The 17,975-nt window shown below is 51.2% G+C and overlaps 1 protein-coding gene across 1 annotated transcript in view; it reads left to right on the top strand.

Moving 5' to 3' along the window:
- The first annotated feature begins 238 nt into the window (after positions 1–238).
- Positions 239–17,975, top strand: part of MED26 (mediator complex subunit 26) — a 53,328-nt gene continuing 35,591 nt past the window's right edge. Inside the window, exon 1 of the mRNA XM_034944663.3 lies at positions 239–633. Within this exon, the coding sequence (XP_034800554.1) occupies positions 562–633 (72 nt within the window). The 5' untranslated portion in view covers positions 239–561. The remainder of the gene's footprint in view (positions 634–17,975) is intronic.

Below are 17,975 nucleotides of genomic sequence, written 5' to 3'. Positions count from 1 at the left end.
CCGGGTTCAAGGACTCTTTGCGCGCGCGCTTCCGTCAGAAAGCCCCGCCCCGTGACCTGGACGGGGGCCGTTGCCCCGCCCAACCTCCTCCCAACGGCTGCCTAGGCCGGGCGGCTGGGCGGGGCGTCACGGGCGGACGAGTGCGCCTGCGCGCGCGTGCGCGGAGGCGCGGGGCGTGGCACACGGGCAGCCCCGCCCAGGCCTGGCGTCTCCGCCCGCCCCATCTCCCAACCTCCTCAGCGTGGCGCCGACGCTGCGTGCGGCGCGGACTACCCAGAGTACTCCGCGCGGGGGCAGCTCACTGGAGTTTGGTTCTCGAGGCGGCGGCAGCGAGCGGCGGCAGCTCCGGCGGCTCCTCCTCCTCCTTTGGTGGCGGCGGCGGCCCGGGACCGAGACCCGGCCCCGGCTCCCCTCTCCGCCACCCCGCGCGCCCCCAACCCCCCGGCGCCGCGGGGAACATGCGGCTCCGGCTCCCGGAGGCCGGCGAGTGAGTGACCCCCGTCCCCCGCCTCAGCCCGCCCGCCCGCTGGCCCGGCCGCAACCCCCCGCCTCGCCCAGGCAATGACAGCGGCTCCGGCGTCTCCGCAGCAGATCAGGGACCGGCTGCTGCAGGCCATCGACCCCCAGAGCAACGTAAGTACCCGCCGCGCGAGCTGGGACGGAGGCCGCATGGGCCCGGGACCCTTCCCCTCTCCTGTACCCCTCGCCCACCGGGCTTCGGGGGACCCGTCTGGCGCCCACCTCCCCTCGAGGGCCGCTGCCATCCCTGCCTCTCACTTCTCGGGCCCGGGCCGGGGGCAGGTCGGGCAGCCCGGCAGCGCTCGGTACGTGAGGCCGAGGCTTCCGTGCGGCCTGGGCGGAGGAAGCAGACGGGGGGCTGCGGCTAGAGTTTTTCCTCCCTTTCTGCTCTAGCTCTACGACCCTCACTGCTCTGGACGAAGCTTCCCTGCCTCGCCCTCCCTCCGGGACCCGAGACCCCCGGGAAACCCTCCCGGAGCGGGAAGGGGAGGGAGAAGGGCTGTGAAGCAACTGGTGTCCGGGGTATGACTCGGGGAACCTATGTCTCCCATGTCTTGGCCTTCTGGGTGATCAGGGAAGTCCTTCTTCCCCCTCATCTCGGCTGGCAGCACCTTCCTGGCTTCGGAGAGAACCCCCAGTCTGTTTTGCCCCTGGCCGGGTACCCAGGGTACGTGGAGAGTCTGTCTCCCTTCTGTGACTAGACACGCCTTTGCCAAAACCCTCTTGGGGTCGCTGCCGACGACAGATGATCTCGGGGAGGGTGGGATCCTTCCTGTTGCCTTTCTGGGCCTCAGTACCCATTGCGTCTCTGACCAAGCCAGAGCTCCATTTTTTAGGTAGTGAATTAAAGAGGACTTTTCTCTCCCGTTTACCCAAGAGCTCTGTTTCAGTAGGCTCTTTCCCTCACCTGGGGGGTCTCAGCCTGATGGTTTTTGACCCAGACTGTCGGGGTTAACTCCAGAGTGTCGCTTCCTCGGGTGCCCCTTTGCTGAGGCTACTGTTTGCGGAGGGACCGCCCCCTCCCCTTCCGTGTGTGTGTGTGTGTGTGTGTGTGTGTGTGTGTGTGTGTGTGTGTTGTTGCGGGGGTGAGGGGGTGGGTGGGAAGACTGATCTATTCTCATATTTTCTCCAAGAGTTTCTTGGCAGTAGGGGTCATTCTTCCCGCGGCAGGAGCAGGGCGGTAGGAAGATGCAGTAGCATCCAGGTATGAGGGGAGGCCCTGCTTCCCAGGAAGTGGCCATTGAGATCACTTTTTAATGTGCTGTGAATGGAAGAAAAATATCATCTTTGGCTTGGCCAGGTAACTCAGGTTTCTCTCACCGTAGGGGTTTTTGCTTTCATTTTTACAGGAGCTTGGCTGATTACTCTTAGCAATATGCTTCACTCTGATGATGTTTTGGGAATAATTCACTTTGGCTTATACAATTTTTGGTTAAGATTGAAGGGTTATGAGTTTTTTCGAAGGCTCTGGTTGCTGTGATATAAGTACTTCTCTTATCCCTGGTATTCAGGTCCCATTAACATTGACTTGATGGTAATTGTCTTTAACAAATGTTATATTGTACATTTTTGTTATGACTTTGGGGGTGGAGTGGGCACAAGCTATATAAAACCTTCTAGAATGTCCTTTTTGCAGTAACTGGTGTCACTGCAATTTTAAGACTGAAATATTAGAGGATAAAACTAGTGACATGAAAAAAATAGCCTTGGTGACTTGTGCATCTTTTGTGGAGCCGGAAGGTAATTTTTTTAATTTCACGCACTCGCTTTCCTTCTGGAGAGTCTGAGAGGTTGCTGAGATATTAGCACTGATCCTTAATGCCACCTCAGAGAGCTTTGGGATCAGGCGGCACTTTGACAGGCGATCACAGTGTTGTAGATTAGGTCACTCCAGTGACCTCACAGTTTCCAGTATTGTATAAGGTTCTAATCTAAAGGGTTCCTTGAGGCAGAAGAAAGGAGGATGGAACAAATCTTAGTTTTGTGTGTCTTAGCACATGCAGAAATGCTATATAGGTCCCTGGTTATGTTAGCTGGCATGGAACTTGCATTTCATACCGCTTATTTTCGGGGACTTTAGTGATGATCTTGGGCAGAGTCCTACTAACATGGGGTGGATGGATTTGGGAAGTTATCTTCTTGACTATGAACAATCAGGAAAGTGCCTCCTTTGTGATTGACCCTCTGAGCGCTGTTATGGGCCATTTGACAGGACCGTTTGCTTTGAGCAAACACCATGCAGAAACACAGAGCCGCGGTGGACAGGATTGCTGGCGGAGGTGATGGTGAGAGCCGGGCATGTCAGTGCGTCTGCAGTTTCTCTTGGATCAATGTGGGCTCAGGTGAGAGCAGGTGGCTCCAGCACAGGTGCTGCCGGCGTGCCGCTCTCTCCTCTCTGTCCTGCCCAATGATGAACTCCACTACTGGATATTTAGTTGACACATATTTAAGATGCTCATGAAAAAAAAAAAACGGGGACAGTGTTGAAGAGCCAACACTAAAATTAAACCTCTTCTGAGAGAAGCGGCAGAGAATTGTGTCATGTAATGCTTACCTTTATGGGCATGCAATTATGGTTAACAAACTTAGCTATTGCTTGCAAAATCGGTGTCAGGAACTGACCTAATATCCACAAGTATCTGGAAAGTTAGGGAAGTGACGAAGTCGTGTTTACCAACCATCTCCTTGACAAAGGAATTCTTAGGAGGAAAGTAGTTTCTGTGCTCTCACTTTTAGCCCCTGGAGTATGCATTTGAATTCCTATAGCAGCAGGCTCAGAGTTAATAATTTCTGCCAATTCAGTAATAAAGTAAATCCTCTACTCTCCTTTTGAAAAGGCTACTAACAGTTTTTCAGAGCAGTCGGAGCTTTTCTTTTCGTCGTGCACCCTTTCACCCCAGGGTGTTGAAAATCTCTCCGAAGCGCAATGTGTGCATGATTGTTCCAGCTTACTCTCACTGCATTGTGGGTAAAGTGAAGGACTGTGTCTTACTCTCGCACAGCAGTCGTAGTGAGCAGTCTCCTCAGCAGGTGATTCGGTTCCCATCTGCCTGGGACACTCGTTTTGTGGAGGTATGAGCTTTATCTTCCTGTGCAGCACGCAAGCTTCTTGGGGATGTTTCCTGTCTTGTCTTCTCCCTCTAGAGCAGAAGCATTAGGCACACTTTCTACCTGCTGCTTAAACTGACTGAACCCTAGCATCCATCTTGGACCTGTGCCTGAGGAGCTACATTTGAGCCCCATTTTACCAAGAAGCCTTTGTGACTGCTTTATGCCCAAGAGTTCAGTCGTGGAATATTCTAATGCAGAACTTTGGAGAGTGGAAGAATCACAGGTGGCTTGAGACGCTACTCAGTAGAACTGTGAGGAACACAGATGTTAAGTGATGATTAACAAACTTAGCTTTTAGAGGAAAGGTCCGACGAATAGTAGACAGTGTACTGCATCCTCATGGCAAGTAAAATAACCGCACAGGGCAGGGCTTGCTAGCTGCAGGTGAATGCCCTGTGTTCAGACCAGGGAGAGGCCTGAGAAGGTCCCGCAGCAAAGAGGGACTTGAACTAGCCCTGGCCGCGTGTGTCAGTGCCTCCAGCTGCCAGGCTCTGAGCGGGAAACGTCCTTGGGAGCTGCTTTCTTTTTCACAGCTCTTCAGGCAACAGAGACCAAGGGAGAGGTGACCGAGGCACTCTGCAGAGAGACACAGCAAGAAAGATCATTTTCCCACCTAAGAATTGGAAGGTTGGATGTTGCTTACCTTGGTTTGCCTGCAGATTTCTTGTCCACAGGGTGGGATTGGGAACTGGTGTATGCACCCCATAAAGCTCCTTCCAGATCTAAGTTCAGATCCTAGAAGGGACAGCAGAGACTAATGTCAATTGTTCTAGAAGGGTTTTTTTTTTTAATATATCTTTGCAAGGTACATTGTGTGAAGTTTCTTACCTAACAAAATTCTAAACCAAGGTGTATGCTTTGTTAGTTTGTGTGGCACCCTGTCAGAGAGTTCTGCTTCTTCCCAACAGCCTTGTGAGTGGGGGAGCCAGTCTCCCCTTTTGCAGGTGCAGAAGCCAGCAGCATCAGGTAATAGGTGCTGCTCAGTGGGTGTCTCCAGGGGCAAGCAGAGGACAAAATGCTTTTGTTTCTTACTGACTTAATGGGAGGTGGTGGAACCAAAGTTAGGGACTTACCCAGAGTCATTAAGTGACAGTCCTTAGAGTCCTTTCAACTCTGAACACCACCACGCTGCCTTGAAAGTTGGAGAGATGGCTCCAAGAAGAGGCACGAGGGGGCAGCATTTTTGAGCTGGTAAGAAAACGTGTGAGGATCCTGTAACGTCCCCTACAAGTGTATGTGAGATTACAGATTGGGGCTGGATTTACCTATGTTACATCTAACAGGGTGGTGATATGAGATAGCCTGTCCCGTGAACATCTTAAGGTCTCTGTCACAGACAGAAACCTGGGCCAGACCACGGTGTGGCAACTAGCAACCGATGTGGAACTTTTCATGAATCTGTGTGACCAGTTTGCTCTCTACTTCAACATTACAGCACTTTTGATATTAACTTAAAATGCCATTTATTCTGCAGAAAAGCAGAATGGTGTAAATTGCAAAATGAGGACTCTTGATTCTGACCCTATCCAAAATAGTAAAGGACCCTAAACCCAAACATGTAAATGCCACCTGATCCACAATTGCCCAGATTCAGGGACTCTCCTGTCTTTACTCTGTATATTGTGGCCAGGACACAGGAGAGGAGCAGCGTGGTGTTCTCTGACTTCGGGAAATGGAAAGGTAGCAAGTATCACCTGTGACACAGGTGTATGTCCTTGTCTTTGACTCATTCTGTCCCTCAGGAGAAAGTGGACTTTACAGTCTCTCCTCACTGAGGTTTCTGGGTGGTCCTCAGAATATGTTGTCCTGGTTGGAGGTCCCAGAGCCCTGGAGGACTGTCCAAGACCAGCATGTGGTCAGGGGCTTTGTTCTGGATACAGATGTAAAAAGGCACCATGGTCACGTCAGCCCCTGGGCAGCTGTGTAAGATAGGACATGTACCTTAAGGGCGCCAAGCTCTCTTAGGTGAAGGAGGACACTTGGCTTTCCTTTTCTTGGTTTTGGGGTCTGCGAGTATCTTCTCAGATGGAGCTCTAGTTTAACCAGGCTGACTCCAGGTGACTCCAGTCCAGCGGGAGGGGTCCCCTGGCCACTCCCCCACTATTATCTCCTTCTGGAAACTGGGTGCTTTGTTACTGCACGTTGTGCTTTTCCTTTGTATTCCTAGTGGTAGGCTGTCCCACGTCTGCCTGGTTCCTTTGGGGACCAGGAGCTGGTTGTCAGAATGGGTGGCCAAGTTTGTGGCACAGTGAGTAAAGGAGAGGCAGCACATTTCATTCCAGTGTGGTCTCGCTAGCACCCATGCTTGGAGCACCTTCCAAAACAGCCGCTTTTCACTCTTAGAGCAGGGTGTGGATTTGCCATCGGGATTCCCTGAACCGGGAAGCATTTCCTGAGTAAGAAAGACATACCGATAATTCTACATGCTGTATTTAAAGGTCTTCTCTGAATACATTCCATGCCTTGGGAGGCACTGCAGTTACATTTCAGTCACTAACTGATTAGCAAGTGCTCGTGTGCTGGGTGTAGAGGGTACAGACCTGAAGATGCTCAGCCCCTGTGCCCAAGGGGCTTGGCGCCTCATAGGGAGAAGGGCAGATAGAGCATGGTCATGAACGAGCTTGGGTGGGGTGCCGTGGCATGTGGGCTCGGCAGTCAGGGATGGCCTGATGGTGCCGCAGGTCTCAAGTCCAAATGGAACAGTTCTCCCCATGCCTTATTTGAAAACAGTTGAGAATTCTTAAGAATATGAGATGGCTTTCTTAAATATATTCTATCATCCAGGTTTTCAGAATAAGTTCTGTAGTCAGGCAGGCAGGCTCTTCTTGCGTTGTCTCTGGCATGAAGGGAACAGAGCTGGAAGGAACAGTCGGCAAATTATTGCACAGTTTTCCCTCTCTGCTGTGGGATGGGGCACAGGCAGATGTCGAGCTGTGTCTGTGGGTATGGTTGGGGTGTCTGGGCTTGAGAAAATGGGAAGGGCCTTGGGGTAGCATTACATGGCACTGGTTTTCAGTATTTGGGGTGGTGGTGTACCCTCTGGATTAGATTTGCTCTGTGTGGCTTTTGGAGGCAAGCCTAGGGTGGGGAAGGTGAGAGTTCTGTGATGTGCTTAGGGAAGTGGTGGATTATTGTCAGAGCTGGCTTAACACAGTCTGGGGGCACTGTGAGGTGGCTATGTGGACATACCCAGGCCCTTGGATTCTGTGTATAGGCCTTTGGATTCTGTGACCATCCAAGTACCGGGAGGTTCTGCGATTCTCTGTGGAGCCTATTCAAAAGGAGAGGGGTCATGTCAGGTGAAGTACCAGCAGCCCTCTGGGAACTCACATCCCAAGGATTGCCAAGCAATTGGGGTTAAAGACCTTTGGATGTTACTGGGACTGCAGCAAAGTTTCCTGGGTTCATCCACTGCAGGAAAATGAATCTTGGAAAACGTCAGGGGGCTCATCAGGTTTCCCCTGCATGCAGAGTTAGGCTCGGTCTCCTGTGTGCCAGCAGCAGTCTCTGTTGGGCAGCAGAGGCTGCAAGACGAACAGCCGCTGTTTACTGAGCACTTACACAGTGCCAGACGCTACTGTGTGGAGTGTCTCGTTGCTTCTCTGAATTACTTCTAGGGTAGGTGCTTCATCTTCATTTTAGGGGCTAGGAGAGATTCACCGATTTGTCTGGTATTGCAGACAAGGGAACCAGAAGCCTTGGGTCTGAATCCATCACTGGGTGGTTCTGATGTCAGAGGGCTTAACTACGACAGTCTTCCGCTTCCCACATCGGTGGTGCCCAGCATGGAAGCTGAACTCCATTGCGTCTTCCAAGGTGTACCCTTGCAAACTTGAAGTGTTTTCACATGTTACATTTTGAATTCCATTCCTTCCCAGTTCCTACAACTTTTCCCCCTTTAAATTCCTCTAGCCTAGTGGCTCCAAAGCTTTTTGAGTATGAGGGTTCATTTTTATCATCAGAAACCTTCTGGAAGCTTCACATAACAACAGGTGTGCTTTGAGTAACTGTTTTAAAGAAAATTCGAGGACAGAACCTACTTCTAATCCAGTCATGCTTCGAAATGAAGTTCTGTCTTGTCATCAAAACAGCATCAGTGTAACTCTGAGAGCAGGCCTTACCTGTATGTGTGTGACACCTGGAATTTGACCTTTGTGCTGCCTCCAGTTGGGAGCCTCCTGTCATCCCTACTGCCTCCCTTTTCTGAAACCTTACCTGGCTTAATCCAAGACCGTCTCCCTCAGGAACCATTCATCATTTTAACACCTTATATTCCTGCTGATAACAGGTCTTGTTGGTTACATTTTCCATGTGATTGTGAAGTGCCCAAGTAGGAGAGCAGGTGTTGCTCCCTTAGTGTCTAGAACTGCCACAGCACGTGGGTGCCCAAATGCTTGGTGCTCTCACTGTAAACAGGGCCAGTTTTGGGAATGGCTGTCAGCGTTACTGAGCAGGTCCTAGGTGCCAGCAGTTTTCAGCACTTCACCTGCATTCAAAACACATTTAATCTTCATAGCAGGTGTAGATTAAACAGGAGGCAGGTACTAGTGAGGAAACTGAGGCTCAGCGGACACAGCTGGAAGGAGGCTAGGTGGGATGAGGCTGGGGTTGGAACACACCCACCTGCTGGCTGCCTCCCTTGTCATGTGAGAGGCCAGTGGGCACGTGCTGCGCAGGCACTCCCCTTTCTTGCCTGGGTCCAGCTGTTTATGCTGGATTCATCTGTGCACTGCTCTTATGCCAGACTGGGAGGACAGTGGTCACTAAAATGCTCTGTGCTTTCTCTGGAACTGGCTGAGGAAGGGGTGTGAGGTGTGTTTTCCTCTCTTTCTTGTCTGGTATTTTTCACCCTAATAGAGAAGGCGGTGCTTGATCTTAGATTTCTGCCTGTCCATGGTCCCTAGACACTGTTCAAATGTCACTTCATCTGTGAAGCCTGGGTCCCCAGCGATCCTTTGGCCTTTTTTGGTCATGTGACAAAACATGGCATTCCTGGACACACATCCCCCCAGATTTTCATTTGCTATGGTGAGAAAGTAGGGTGCTGCTTTGTCCAGGCCACACCCTGTGGTGGGTCAGCCTCGTGGCTGCTGTGGAGACTCGGGTATTCGTGTGCTGGGTTCACAGCATGGTTTTGTAGGGCGTTGGCTGTGGCTGGCCTTGACTCTGGTGGGGGTTCTGTGGTGCAGGCATCAGCAGTGGGTGAGTTACTGGGAGGACTCAGGTGGGTGTGACCCGTGGCCCACACCGAGAGCCCAGTGGGCTGGCAGCACTCCCAGGCCCTGGCAGCCCCACTGCCTGCTTGTGCCTTCAGCACGGTAGTGCACTCTTCTGTTTCCCACCCACACTCCTGGTCACATTGGCTCTCTGGGCAGCCCCCTGCACGCACTGGGTTTAAGTTCTTCTTATCCCCTTGATGACTTGTTTTGATGTCCCCTGTTCTAGTCATCAGGTTCCTGGCCCAGCTTGAGTTAGGCATGGAGAGGTGGCCACATCCTCGTTCCCCCCAGGGTGATGTGGTAGTTACCATGGTAGCTAACGGCTCTCCTGTTCTGCAGGCCAGCCCTCCAGAACCCTTAATAGATGCTGCCCAACTCCATTCGCCTCCCAGGTGCATCTTGCATGGTGCCTAGGCAAGCAGTCAGCAAGCTGGCTTTTCAGTGCTGTCAGTGGGAGACCCGTGATACTGATGTGAAGGGATATAAAATAAGAACAGTTTTATCCTTTTGGGTGGTCATTGGTTCACATTGTTTCCTTCCGTGTTAATTGGTTGCCTGCACAGCACCTGTCTTTACTTCCTATACTAATTCTGTGGCCTGTCCAGCCCTAGAGGGAGGTTAGCACTGTGCTGGTGGCAGGAGCCTAGACACAAAGGGGCTGATGGTCATGCAGGCCCAAAGGCAAGTCTGCGGTCAGGTGAGGACCTGGTTTTTCTGTCTCCCTCTTTTGCAGTGTTGCCTTCACACAGTAGGGTGTCTTCCTCTCCATCCCAGCAGTTTCAGGATTTTCCCTCACCGAACTCCCGACTCTTTGCTGGAAGCCCCACCAAACGTTTCCTTATGCCTTCTCTGAGCTTTGATTGGATTAGCAGTTTGATTGAATTAGTTGATTGGCTTACCCCTGAATCTGGTGTGGGTTCCACCCAAACAGTCCCACAATAGAGGGGATGTTCCCAGGAGACATCAAGGTCCTGTTAACGGGAGAAGAATAGTGGATCCAGTGTCCATGGATGTGCACTGATGTCATCACCTCTCCTAATGTGACCGCCAAATAGTTGGGCCTTGGCTCCAGAAGGCAAAATGGGAGTTTTTGGGGAAAAAAATGGGAAATGTAAGGTCCAGAGTAGCAACAGGGTGGTTTGGCTGGTGTGAGGTCACCGCGTGGAGTTGTGAGTACCTTCTTGCTCTGGTTAAACCACAGACTCTGCATTTGCCTGTAGTCACCCTTGGGGACCTCGCTGTCACGCTGTCCGAGTGCAGGTGCTGGCCAGCTGCAGCTTCAGATCCTGTCCTGGGCTGGAGAGAGTCTTGAATGGTGCTGTTTTTTCCTCCCTGTCTTAACAGTCTCTCCTGGTGCTTCAGTCACTGCCTGGAATGGAGCCCATTGCTGAGGGAGGTGGTGCGGTCCAGGTGGCCTGAACCCCACCAGGCCTCCTGCGGTCATGAGGAGACTGTGCTGTGACCCAGGCAAGAGCTGTGGCCCCTCCTGTAGCTTCTCTGAATTTGTGGACCCTGGGCAGAGGCTGGGAGATCTGTTGGGTCTGATTGTCCTGCCTGTTTCCTCTCATCTGTGCCTCCCCTCTGGGTAACCAGAAACTCGTACCTGTGTTTCCTGGCCTGGCTTCTTCCCCTTCGGTTAATGGAGAGGGGTAGAGTCAAGTGATCTTTCTTTTGCAGCCTCCATTTCCCCAACCCCACCTTGTGTTTCTGGGGGGGCTCTCAGTAAGCACCTGATGTTGGTGTCTGCTCCCCCTTTTGCCTGGCAGTGACGGAAATGGGCTACATGTTAAGTCTCAGCTCGTCTGTGAGGGAAAGTTTTGTGAATGGGTATTCCACCTTCACTTCTGCCTTAAGGGAGCTTCTCAAGCATTTCATTTCTCACCTTGATGGTTGGTGGGCAAGCAAGTGCCTGAACTTGTGGGCCTCTGAATGAGGAGCCTGTCTTCTCCCAGGAAAACTTCAGCACTGCTCTCCTGTGAGCTCCTCCGCATTTGCTCCCCAGCTTTTTGCCTCCTTTAAACACTGAGCTGAGCTTAAATAAGTGCTGTTTGGGATTGAAATTGGGGTGGAGAGAAAGGAGAGGGAATCTTTTCTGTTTCTGGTCCTCCGCACTATGTGTGTGTGTCTGTGTGTCCGCCTGTCTTGTGGATGGGCTGCTTCATGTGTTGGGAAAGGCAGCAGCTCCTGAGTTTGACCTATTGTAGACAGGAGTTACTTTCTAGTTTCCAGTTCCGGAAACTTCAGGAGACACACTCTGGCTTGGTTTGGGGTGCCATGGGAGGGTCTTGTAAGAAAGTGGCAGTGCCCACAGTAAGTCGGGGAGGTGTTTCCGAAGGAGCAGGGCCTTTTGTGCAGACAGAAACAGCATGTGCCCCCAGGCTGCTGCAGCCCTGTGTACCTGAAGGAAAATGGTGAAAACCCTGGCCTGGAATGGGGAGGGGGCACGTTAGGTGTTCTGGTGTAGTTGGCAGGTGGTATTTGTGCTGGATGGTATGTGGAAGACTTGTGCATTGCCTCTCTGGACACGCTGTCAGCCCAACAAGGAGTTAGGGGTGTGACCGAGTGGGCACCTTCTCATCACCCTGGTGATGATTCTTCTGTGTTGAGAGCACTGCGAACACGGTTTCCTATCTGGTCGGGTGGTGGGCTCCCTCAAGTTGGGAAGTAGGAAGTGGCATCATCTGTTTAGGAAGATGAGCTGTCCTTGGGCACAAGGATGCCTGTTGTGTTTGTCACGCCAGGTTGTCTTCTCTTTAGGGCGCTGTTCTCTGTGCTCACCATGGGCACTTGGAATGAATGACAAGGCCTAGCAGTTGGGGGGTGTCTGCCTACCTGGTTCCCTTGCCCCTTGCTGCATTGGTCTCTTTTTTCTCTACACAACCCCTTCCAGTGGTGCCTGCTCCCCCTAAGCGTTTTGGCTTTGTGTAGCACTGCTCACGGTCTTCGGCCCTTAAGACTTTCCCCAGGTAGTCTCAGAGCCACAGCTTCCTTGGCACCTGGACACTTGCTCTCTCCTGTGCCTGGATGTCTAGACAGCCCACTCCAAAGTGGATACACCTTCTTCATCTCTGCCTTTGTCATGCTGTGCTGTGTCTGTTGGTGGTGCCATGATCTACTGCTCTGTAGACCACCTTAGGGCCATCCTGGAGTCCTTCTTCCTGCAAGCTGGACCTCCAGGGGGTCTAGTGCAGCAGTGTCCTAGTCAGTCTCCTGCCTCTGTGTGTCTGAAAACAGATAGGGATGTTTGACTTTTCTGGTGGTGTCGTGTTGCTGGCTGGATAGAGTCTCAGCTCTTTAGGTGGCATATAGTGGAGAAGACAGTCTTTCTCCTGGGTGGAGGACTTAAGCAGAATGGAGTTGGAACCATTGACTCTGCCATTCACCTTGCAACCTTCGACAAGGTTAGGTTTGCAGCCTTTGTTTTTCCAGAAAGATGTAAAAAATGCTGCATAGGAAGGCTTTTAAGAATGGAACATGGCCCTGTGCCTGAAGCATCCTGGGTGCTCACATGCATGCTACCTAATAATACACAGGCTTGGTGGTAGAGAGCCCATCTAGCTCCCATGGCCTTCCTCCTGGTCTCTGCATCCTCGTTTTCCTGAGAGCTGCCCCTTCCTCTCTCCAGTCCATGCCCATTGGATGGTTAGTAATGTAGGTAGGACTGGCCAGTCATGGGGCTGCATCTTCCTGGGCAGTGATTGGTTCAGAGACAGACCTGTGACCCAATCAGAGCCTGTGAAAGTTGTAGCACTTTGCTGGAGTAGGTTGGGGAGACTTGAATGGAAGAGGATGTGAGCTGTTTTCTGCTGGGGTTTGCTGCCTGGAGGCAGCCTGTCCAGGATTAAGACCTGGTCAGAGGAGTGGAGAGGACTAAGACCTTGTGGCTTGGCTGGCTGAGGTGAAGCCTGTCCTAAACTTTTTTTTTTTTTTTCTTCCCAGAGATGGAGTCTTGCTCTGCCTCCCAGGCTGGAGTGCAATGGCGCAATCTCAGTTCATTGCAACCTCTGCCTCCTGGTTTCAAGCAGTTCTCCTGCCTCAGCCTCCCAAGTTGCTGGGATTACAGGCGCCTGCCACCACGCCCAGCTAATTTTGTATTTTTAGTAGAAACGGGGTTTTGTCATGTTGCCCAGGCTGGTCTGGAACTCCTGACCTCAGGTGATCCACCCACCTTGGCCTCCCAAAGTGCTGGGATGAATGACAGGCGTGAGTCCCCACGCCTGGCTGCCCCAAACTTTTAAGCTAAGTGAGCCTATGGTTTCCTTTCTTGATAAAACCCATTTGAGCTGACTTTTCCCTCACTTGCAACTGAGAGAGTCAGTAAAGAATCATCTGAGCACATTGTGCCCCAGGCTCTGGGTCAGGTAGCCCTTCTTATTCCTCTCCTGCTCCAGCCATGCTCAGCTGCTCATCAGTCAGCTCCTGACCTTTTTGTGCACCCCACCTGATCACCTGCCCTCTCTCCCTCCTTGCCTCTCTGGTCTCAGGGTCCAGAGCCTCCATAAGCAGCCCTGTCTTCTGACTATTCCAGGCATCCTGGTCTGATCTTTCCCGCAGTGCCTCCTGTAACCGGTCTGACTTGCCTGTCATTTCCCCCACCCCCATTGCCCTTGAAGCAAAGACTGGTTGGTTGTTTTCTTGCTGGTATTTAGAGAGCCATTCATTCTGTTAGGGCCAGTGACCAGTTTACAGATGGATGTGGGTCCATTTCTGACTTCAGATTACAGAAGTAGCATTGCCTAACCTGGGAGGACCCAGTTGGGCTTGGGGGTAAGAATTCAGGCTTAGTGGGGCTTAGTCATTTAGCTGATTAGTATTGGGGTTGAGGTGGCTGCGGCTGGATTTGGCCAGACCCCTGGAGGAAGCCCCCTTCCTGTGATGGTTACTTGGCTCTCTCCAACCTTCAGCCCTTTGGATTCCTCCCATGGTTCGAGGGGTCTGTTGGAGCCATACTGGCATGGTCTGCACCCAGGCGCTGAGCCTGTCCTGTGTGTATCGCTCAGTTCTGTTAGGTTTGGGGATTCCAGAAGTGGTCGACAGGACCCAGTGGCCTGGTGAACCCCTCAGGCCCACATGAGCCTGCACGTGCCTCCTCCCTCCAGGCCTGGGCAGACACTCCCCACCCACCCCCCACCTTTTTATTTTATTTTATTTTATTTTGAAATGGGGTCTTACTCTGTCACCCAGGCTGGAGTGCAGTGGCACAATCGGCTCACTGCAACCTCTACGTCCCCGGCTCAAGTGATCCTCCTACCTCAGCCTTCTGAGTAGCTGAGACTACAGGCACACGCTACCACACCCAGCTAATTTTTTGTAATTTTTGTAGAGTTGGGGTTTCACCATGTTGCCCAGGCTGGTCTCAAATTCCTGAGCTCAAGCCATCTGCCTGCTTCGGCCTCCCAGAGTGCTGGAATTACAGGTGTGAGACCGTGCGCCGGGCCAGACACTACCCTTAGCACAGCTTCTGGACCTTAGCTGGAAGGCTTCAGGTCCTTCTCAGCTGCTTCTACTTTGGTGACCTTGGAGCAGATCACTTAATGTCTCCGAGCCTCAGTCTTTTTACTTGTGACATGGAGCTGGCGTTGCCATCACCTGGTGATACCATCCTGTGGGGCTTGAGGTATGTTGAGAGCCTGGCACAATGCCTAGCCTCCATTTAGTCACCCTGATCATGAAGATGCTGGTACTGTCTTCCTGTGACAGATGAGTTTGGGATGTTGTCTTCCTGAGGCCATGCGGTTGGAAGGGGGGAAGTGAGGATTTTAACTCCATCATTGATTCTGTCACCAAGCCCAGGGCATGGATCTCATTGAATCTAGTTACCAGTCCCACTTCACAAACCAAGGGCTCGACATCCTTTGGTGAAAATCTATAAGGGACTATAAGGACTTTATCCTGGGGCCATAACAGAAATGGTTGCAAGGACAGCAGCATCAACTCTTACTGTGTGCTCACTCTGTGCTAAGAATTATCCCGTTTTATAGATGGGCTAATTCAGGAAACTGAAGCATAGTGAGGTTAGGTCGCTGGCACTGCACAGCTGTGAGCCCGACTCCTTCTGCCCTCAGATCCTTTGCTTTCATCCGGAGATAACACTGCTGCCCACTGTAGAGGGAAGGGGGATGCATGTGAAGCCAGTGCCACCTAGACAGTGCCCGTCAAGCGCCTTGGGTAGAGAGCTGGGGACTCTGCTGTCTTTTTCCACCTCGGAAGTGGGGGAGTTTGTGCCTGAGCTGTTGTGGAGTGCAGAGGATCCCGTGTCCCTTCCCCAGCCAGACACGGCCTCTGACATCTCTAGAGCCTTTGAGCCATGTCAGCTCCAGTTGATGAGGTCTTTTCTTGTGGAGAAGGGAGGCTTTTCATTTCTTATGAGTAGGTTGATGAATAGGTTTAACAATCAACTAGAAATCCTCTAAGCTTCCTCTCCCCTCCTCCCAAAGAAAGAAAGATGGAAAGAAAGAAAAGTATTTAATATGTAAGAGTTTGGGAATTAGACCTGGATTCGAATCTCTACAGCTCTGTCTCCAAGTTGTATGTCCTTGGACAAATCACATCAAATATTTATCAGTGCTATTAATACTCTCTATAAAGTGAGGACGTCCCTATCCTACTAAAGGTAAACAGTGCCTGAAAGGAAATTTAGTACCTAGTAGGTACTAAACATGTATAAGCCCCTTCTCGACTTTTCAGGAGCTAGGGGGTATTACACCCCTAGATGAGTTTGTAGATACTGAACTTTGATTTTCACAAATGCTGTTTTTTTTCAAGGGTAGTCTTTCCTTTAGTGTCAGCAAGGAGCAGTTACAAGACAACATTGCATAATTTACACATTTCTAAATGCTCCCTCGGGGGAAAACAGGAAGAAATTGGTTGTAGAACAAAATCTCAGACGTCAGGGTGTCCAGAGCCTCTTCCTTGGAAGAGGTGCTTAGGCTGAAATTCACAAGCAGGTTTAAAAGCTGCCTGTACTTTTCCAAATCTCTCTGTGCTGCAGTTGCAGGTGGAGATGATCAAAATACAACTTTGTGCACATGAAGCTGCCTTTCAGAAGCAATAGCCAATATTCTTCCTGTGTAGAGACATACTTTAGAATCAACAGTTGTGGCTAGGCATGGTGGCTCCAGCCTGTAATCCCAGCACTTTGGGAGACCGAGGTGGGAGGATCGCTTGAGGCAAGGAGTTTGAGACCAACCTTGGCAACATAGTGACACCTTGTCTGTAGTAGAAATCACAAACATTAGGTGGGGCTGGTGGCATGTGCCTGTAGTCCCAGCTACTCGGGAGGCTGAGGTGGGAGGATCGCTTGAGCTGTGTAGGCTGAGGCTAGGGTGAGCCAAGATCACGCTACTGCATTCCAGCTTGGGTGACAGAGCGAGACCCTGTCTCAAGAAAAAAACCAAACACACAAAAAGTAATCATAATCATAAGATCTCCAAGATTTTACTGGACAGAAAAATGTTGACGTAATTGATACCTGGAACATATACCTTGCACAAAAACATGTGGGCAGAATGGCCTTGGCGGGTAATCAAGACTGGATGTTAAGCCAGCCCGTTGCTGTTTTATCTCTCCCGGCCTATCTCCTACCCCACCCCCAACAACCTGCATCACCCTGTTGGCAGGAGCTCAGAGCCACTGTCACCCTCTTGGAAACTATTTATGTAGCAAGAGGCATAGACATGCTCATGTCCTGTGACCCAGTAATTTTACTCTTGGAAGTTTATTTACAGGCTGAGCTTGGTGGCTCACGCCTGTAATCCCAACACTTTGGGAGGCCAAGGTGGCAAGATCACTTGAGGCAAGGAGTTCAAGACCAGACTGACCAACATAACAAGACCTTGTCTCCATTTACTTCTTTTTTTTTTTTTAAATGAAGTTTATTTTTAAACAGCATGGGAGAAGCTTCAGAATCATGGTGCATCCACAGAGTCAAATAGCCTATAGCCGAAAGCGTGATTCTGAAGGCTCTATAGAAAAATGGGCAGGCCTTACCATGAGGGGGAAAGGAGTGGTTTTGTGACTCAGGCATCTGGATAGGCTGGATGCCTAAAGAACTAGAACTTGGGGTAAAATGGAAGCATTGTGTTGGTTGGGGCAGGGGGAATGGGTTGGTTTGTTTTCCCCTATGCTCCATTGTCTTTTCAATTAAACTGTAAAAAAATGAAAATAAAAGTAGGCTGCTCTAGCCTGAAGAGCACTTGAGCACTATTGAGAGCAATCAGCTGTGGAGTGGATTGCGGGCCTCTATGTACTGCAGTCAGTGGAGAGGATTAGTTCCCCTCTCATGCGTTTCCGGAAGGTTCAGAACACTAGTGTGCAACATAACACTCCAGTCAAGGCCACCAGTCATGTTCTTCATGTTCCCAGAGGTCCATCCCACCAAAAATGACTGGACAACACCTGGTTTTCTCCACACAGTCAGTGAAGCCACACCCCATGGCTCTGCTAAACACCCTGGAGTGGTCCATGCCTCTGCCTTCCTCTCACCTTAGTCACCTACTCCACCTGTGAGGCCCAGGGGCTACTGCCAGGATGCATGTTCTCCAGCCCTCCTCTGCCCTCCATCTCGAGTCCAACCCTGGCCATTTCCCTCTTGGTCCTGTCCCTTCCATACCGATAAGCAGATGACAACACTGTCACTTCACATCCTTCAGTGGTTTTCCATCACCCTTAGAATAGACACCCACATTCCTTATTGTCATGATCTATACATGCTACAGGCCTTGGGCCCTTCTTTCCTTTCTCAGCTTAACTTGAACCCTTGCCCTCATTCTTGTGGGAGAACCTTCTCCCTCATCCAGTTCTTGTGACAGTCGGACTTCTTCAGGCCTCTCTTGGCCACCCATTATACAGAGCCCGTGCCCTCCTGCTGTCACACTGCTTTCAGCCTTCCATGTCATGGCACACATAGGAAACAGTGGCATCCACAGGGTGCAATGGGTAATTTGGAGGCGAGACTAGGGGAAAGTGCATGTGCTGTTTCTACCATAGAAATTATAAGGATGGTGGCTCACGCCTGTAACCTGTAATCCCAGCACTTTGGGAGGCTGAGGCGGGCGGATCACCTGAGTTCGGGAGTTTGAGACCAGCCTGACCAACGTGGGGAAACCCCATCTCTACTGAAAATAC

Source organism: Pan paniscus, chromosome 20 (genome assembly GCF_029289425.2).
Source record: "Pan paniscus chromosome 20, NHGRI_mPanPan1-v2.0_pri, whole genome shotgun sequence".
Taxonomy (NCBI): Eukaryota; Metazoa; Chordata; class Mammalia; order Primates; family Hominidae; genus Pan; species Pan paniscus.
Note: the sequence above shows the minus strand (reverse complement) of the source record. Positions and strands in the feature narration are given on the sequence as shown.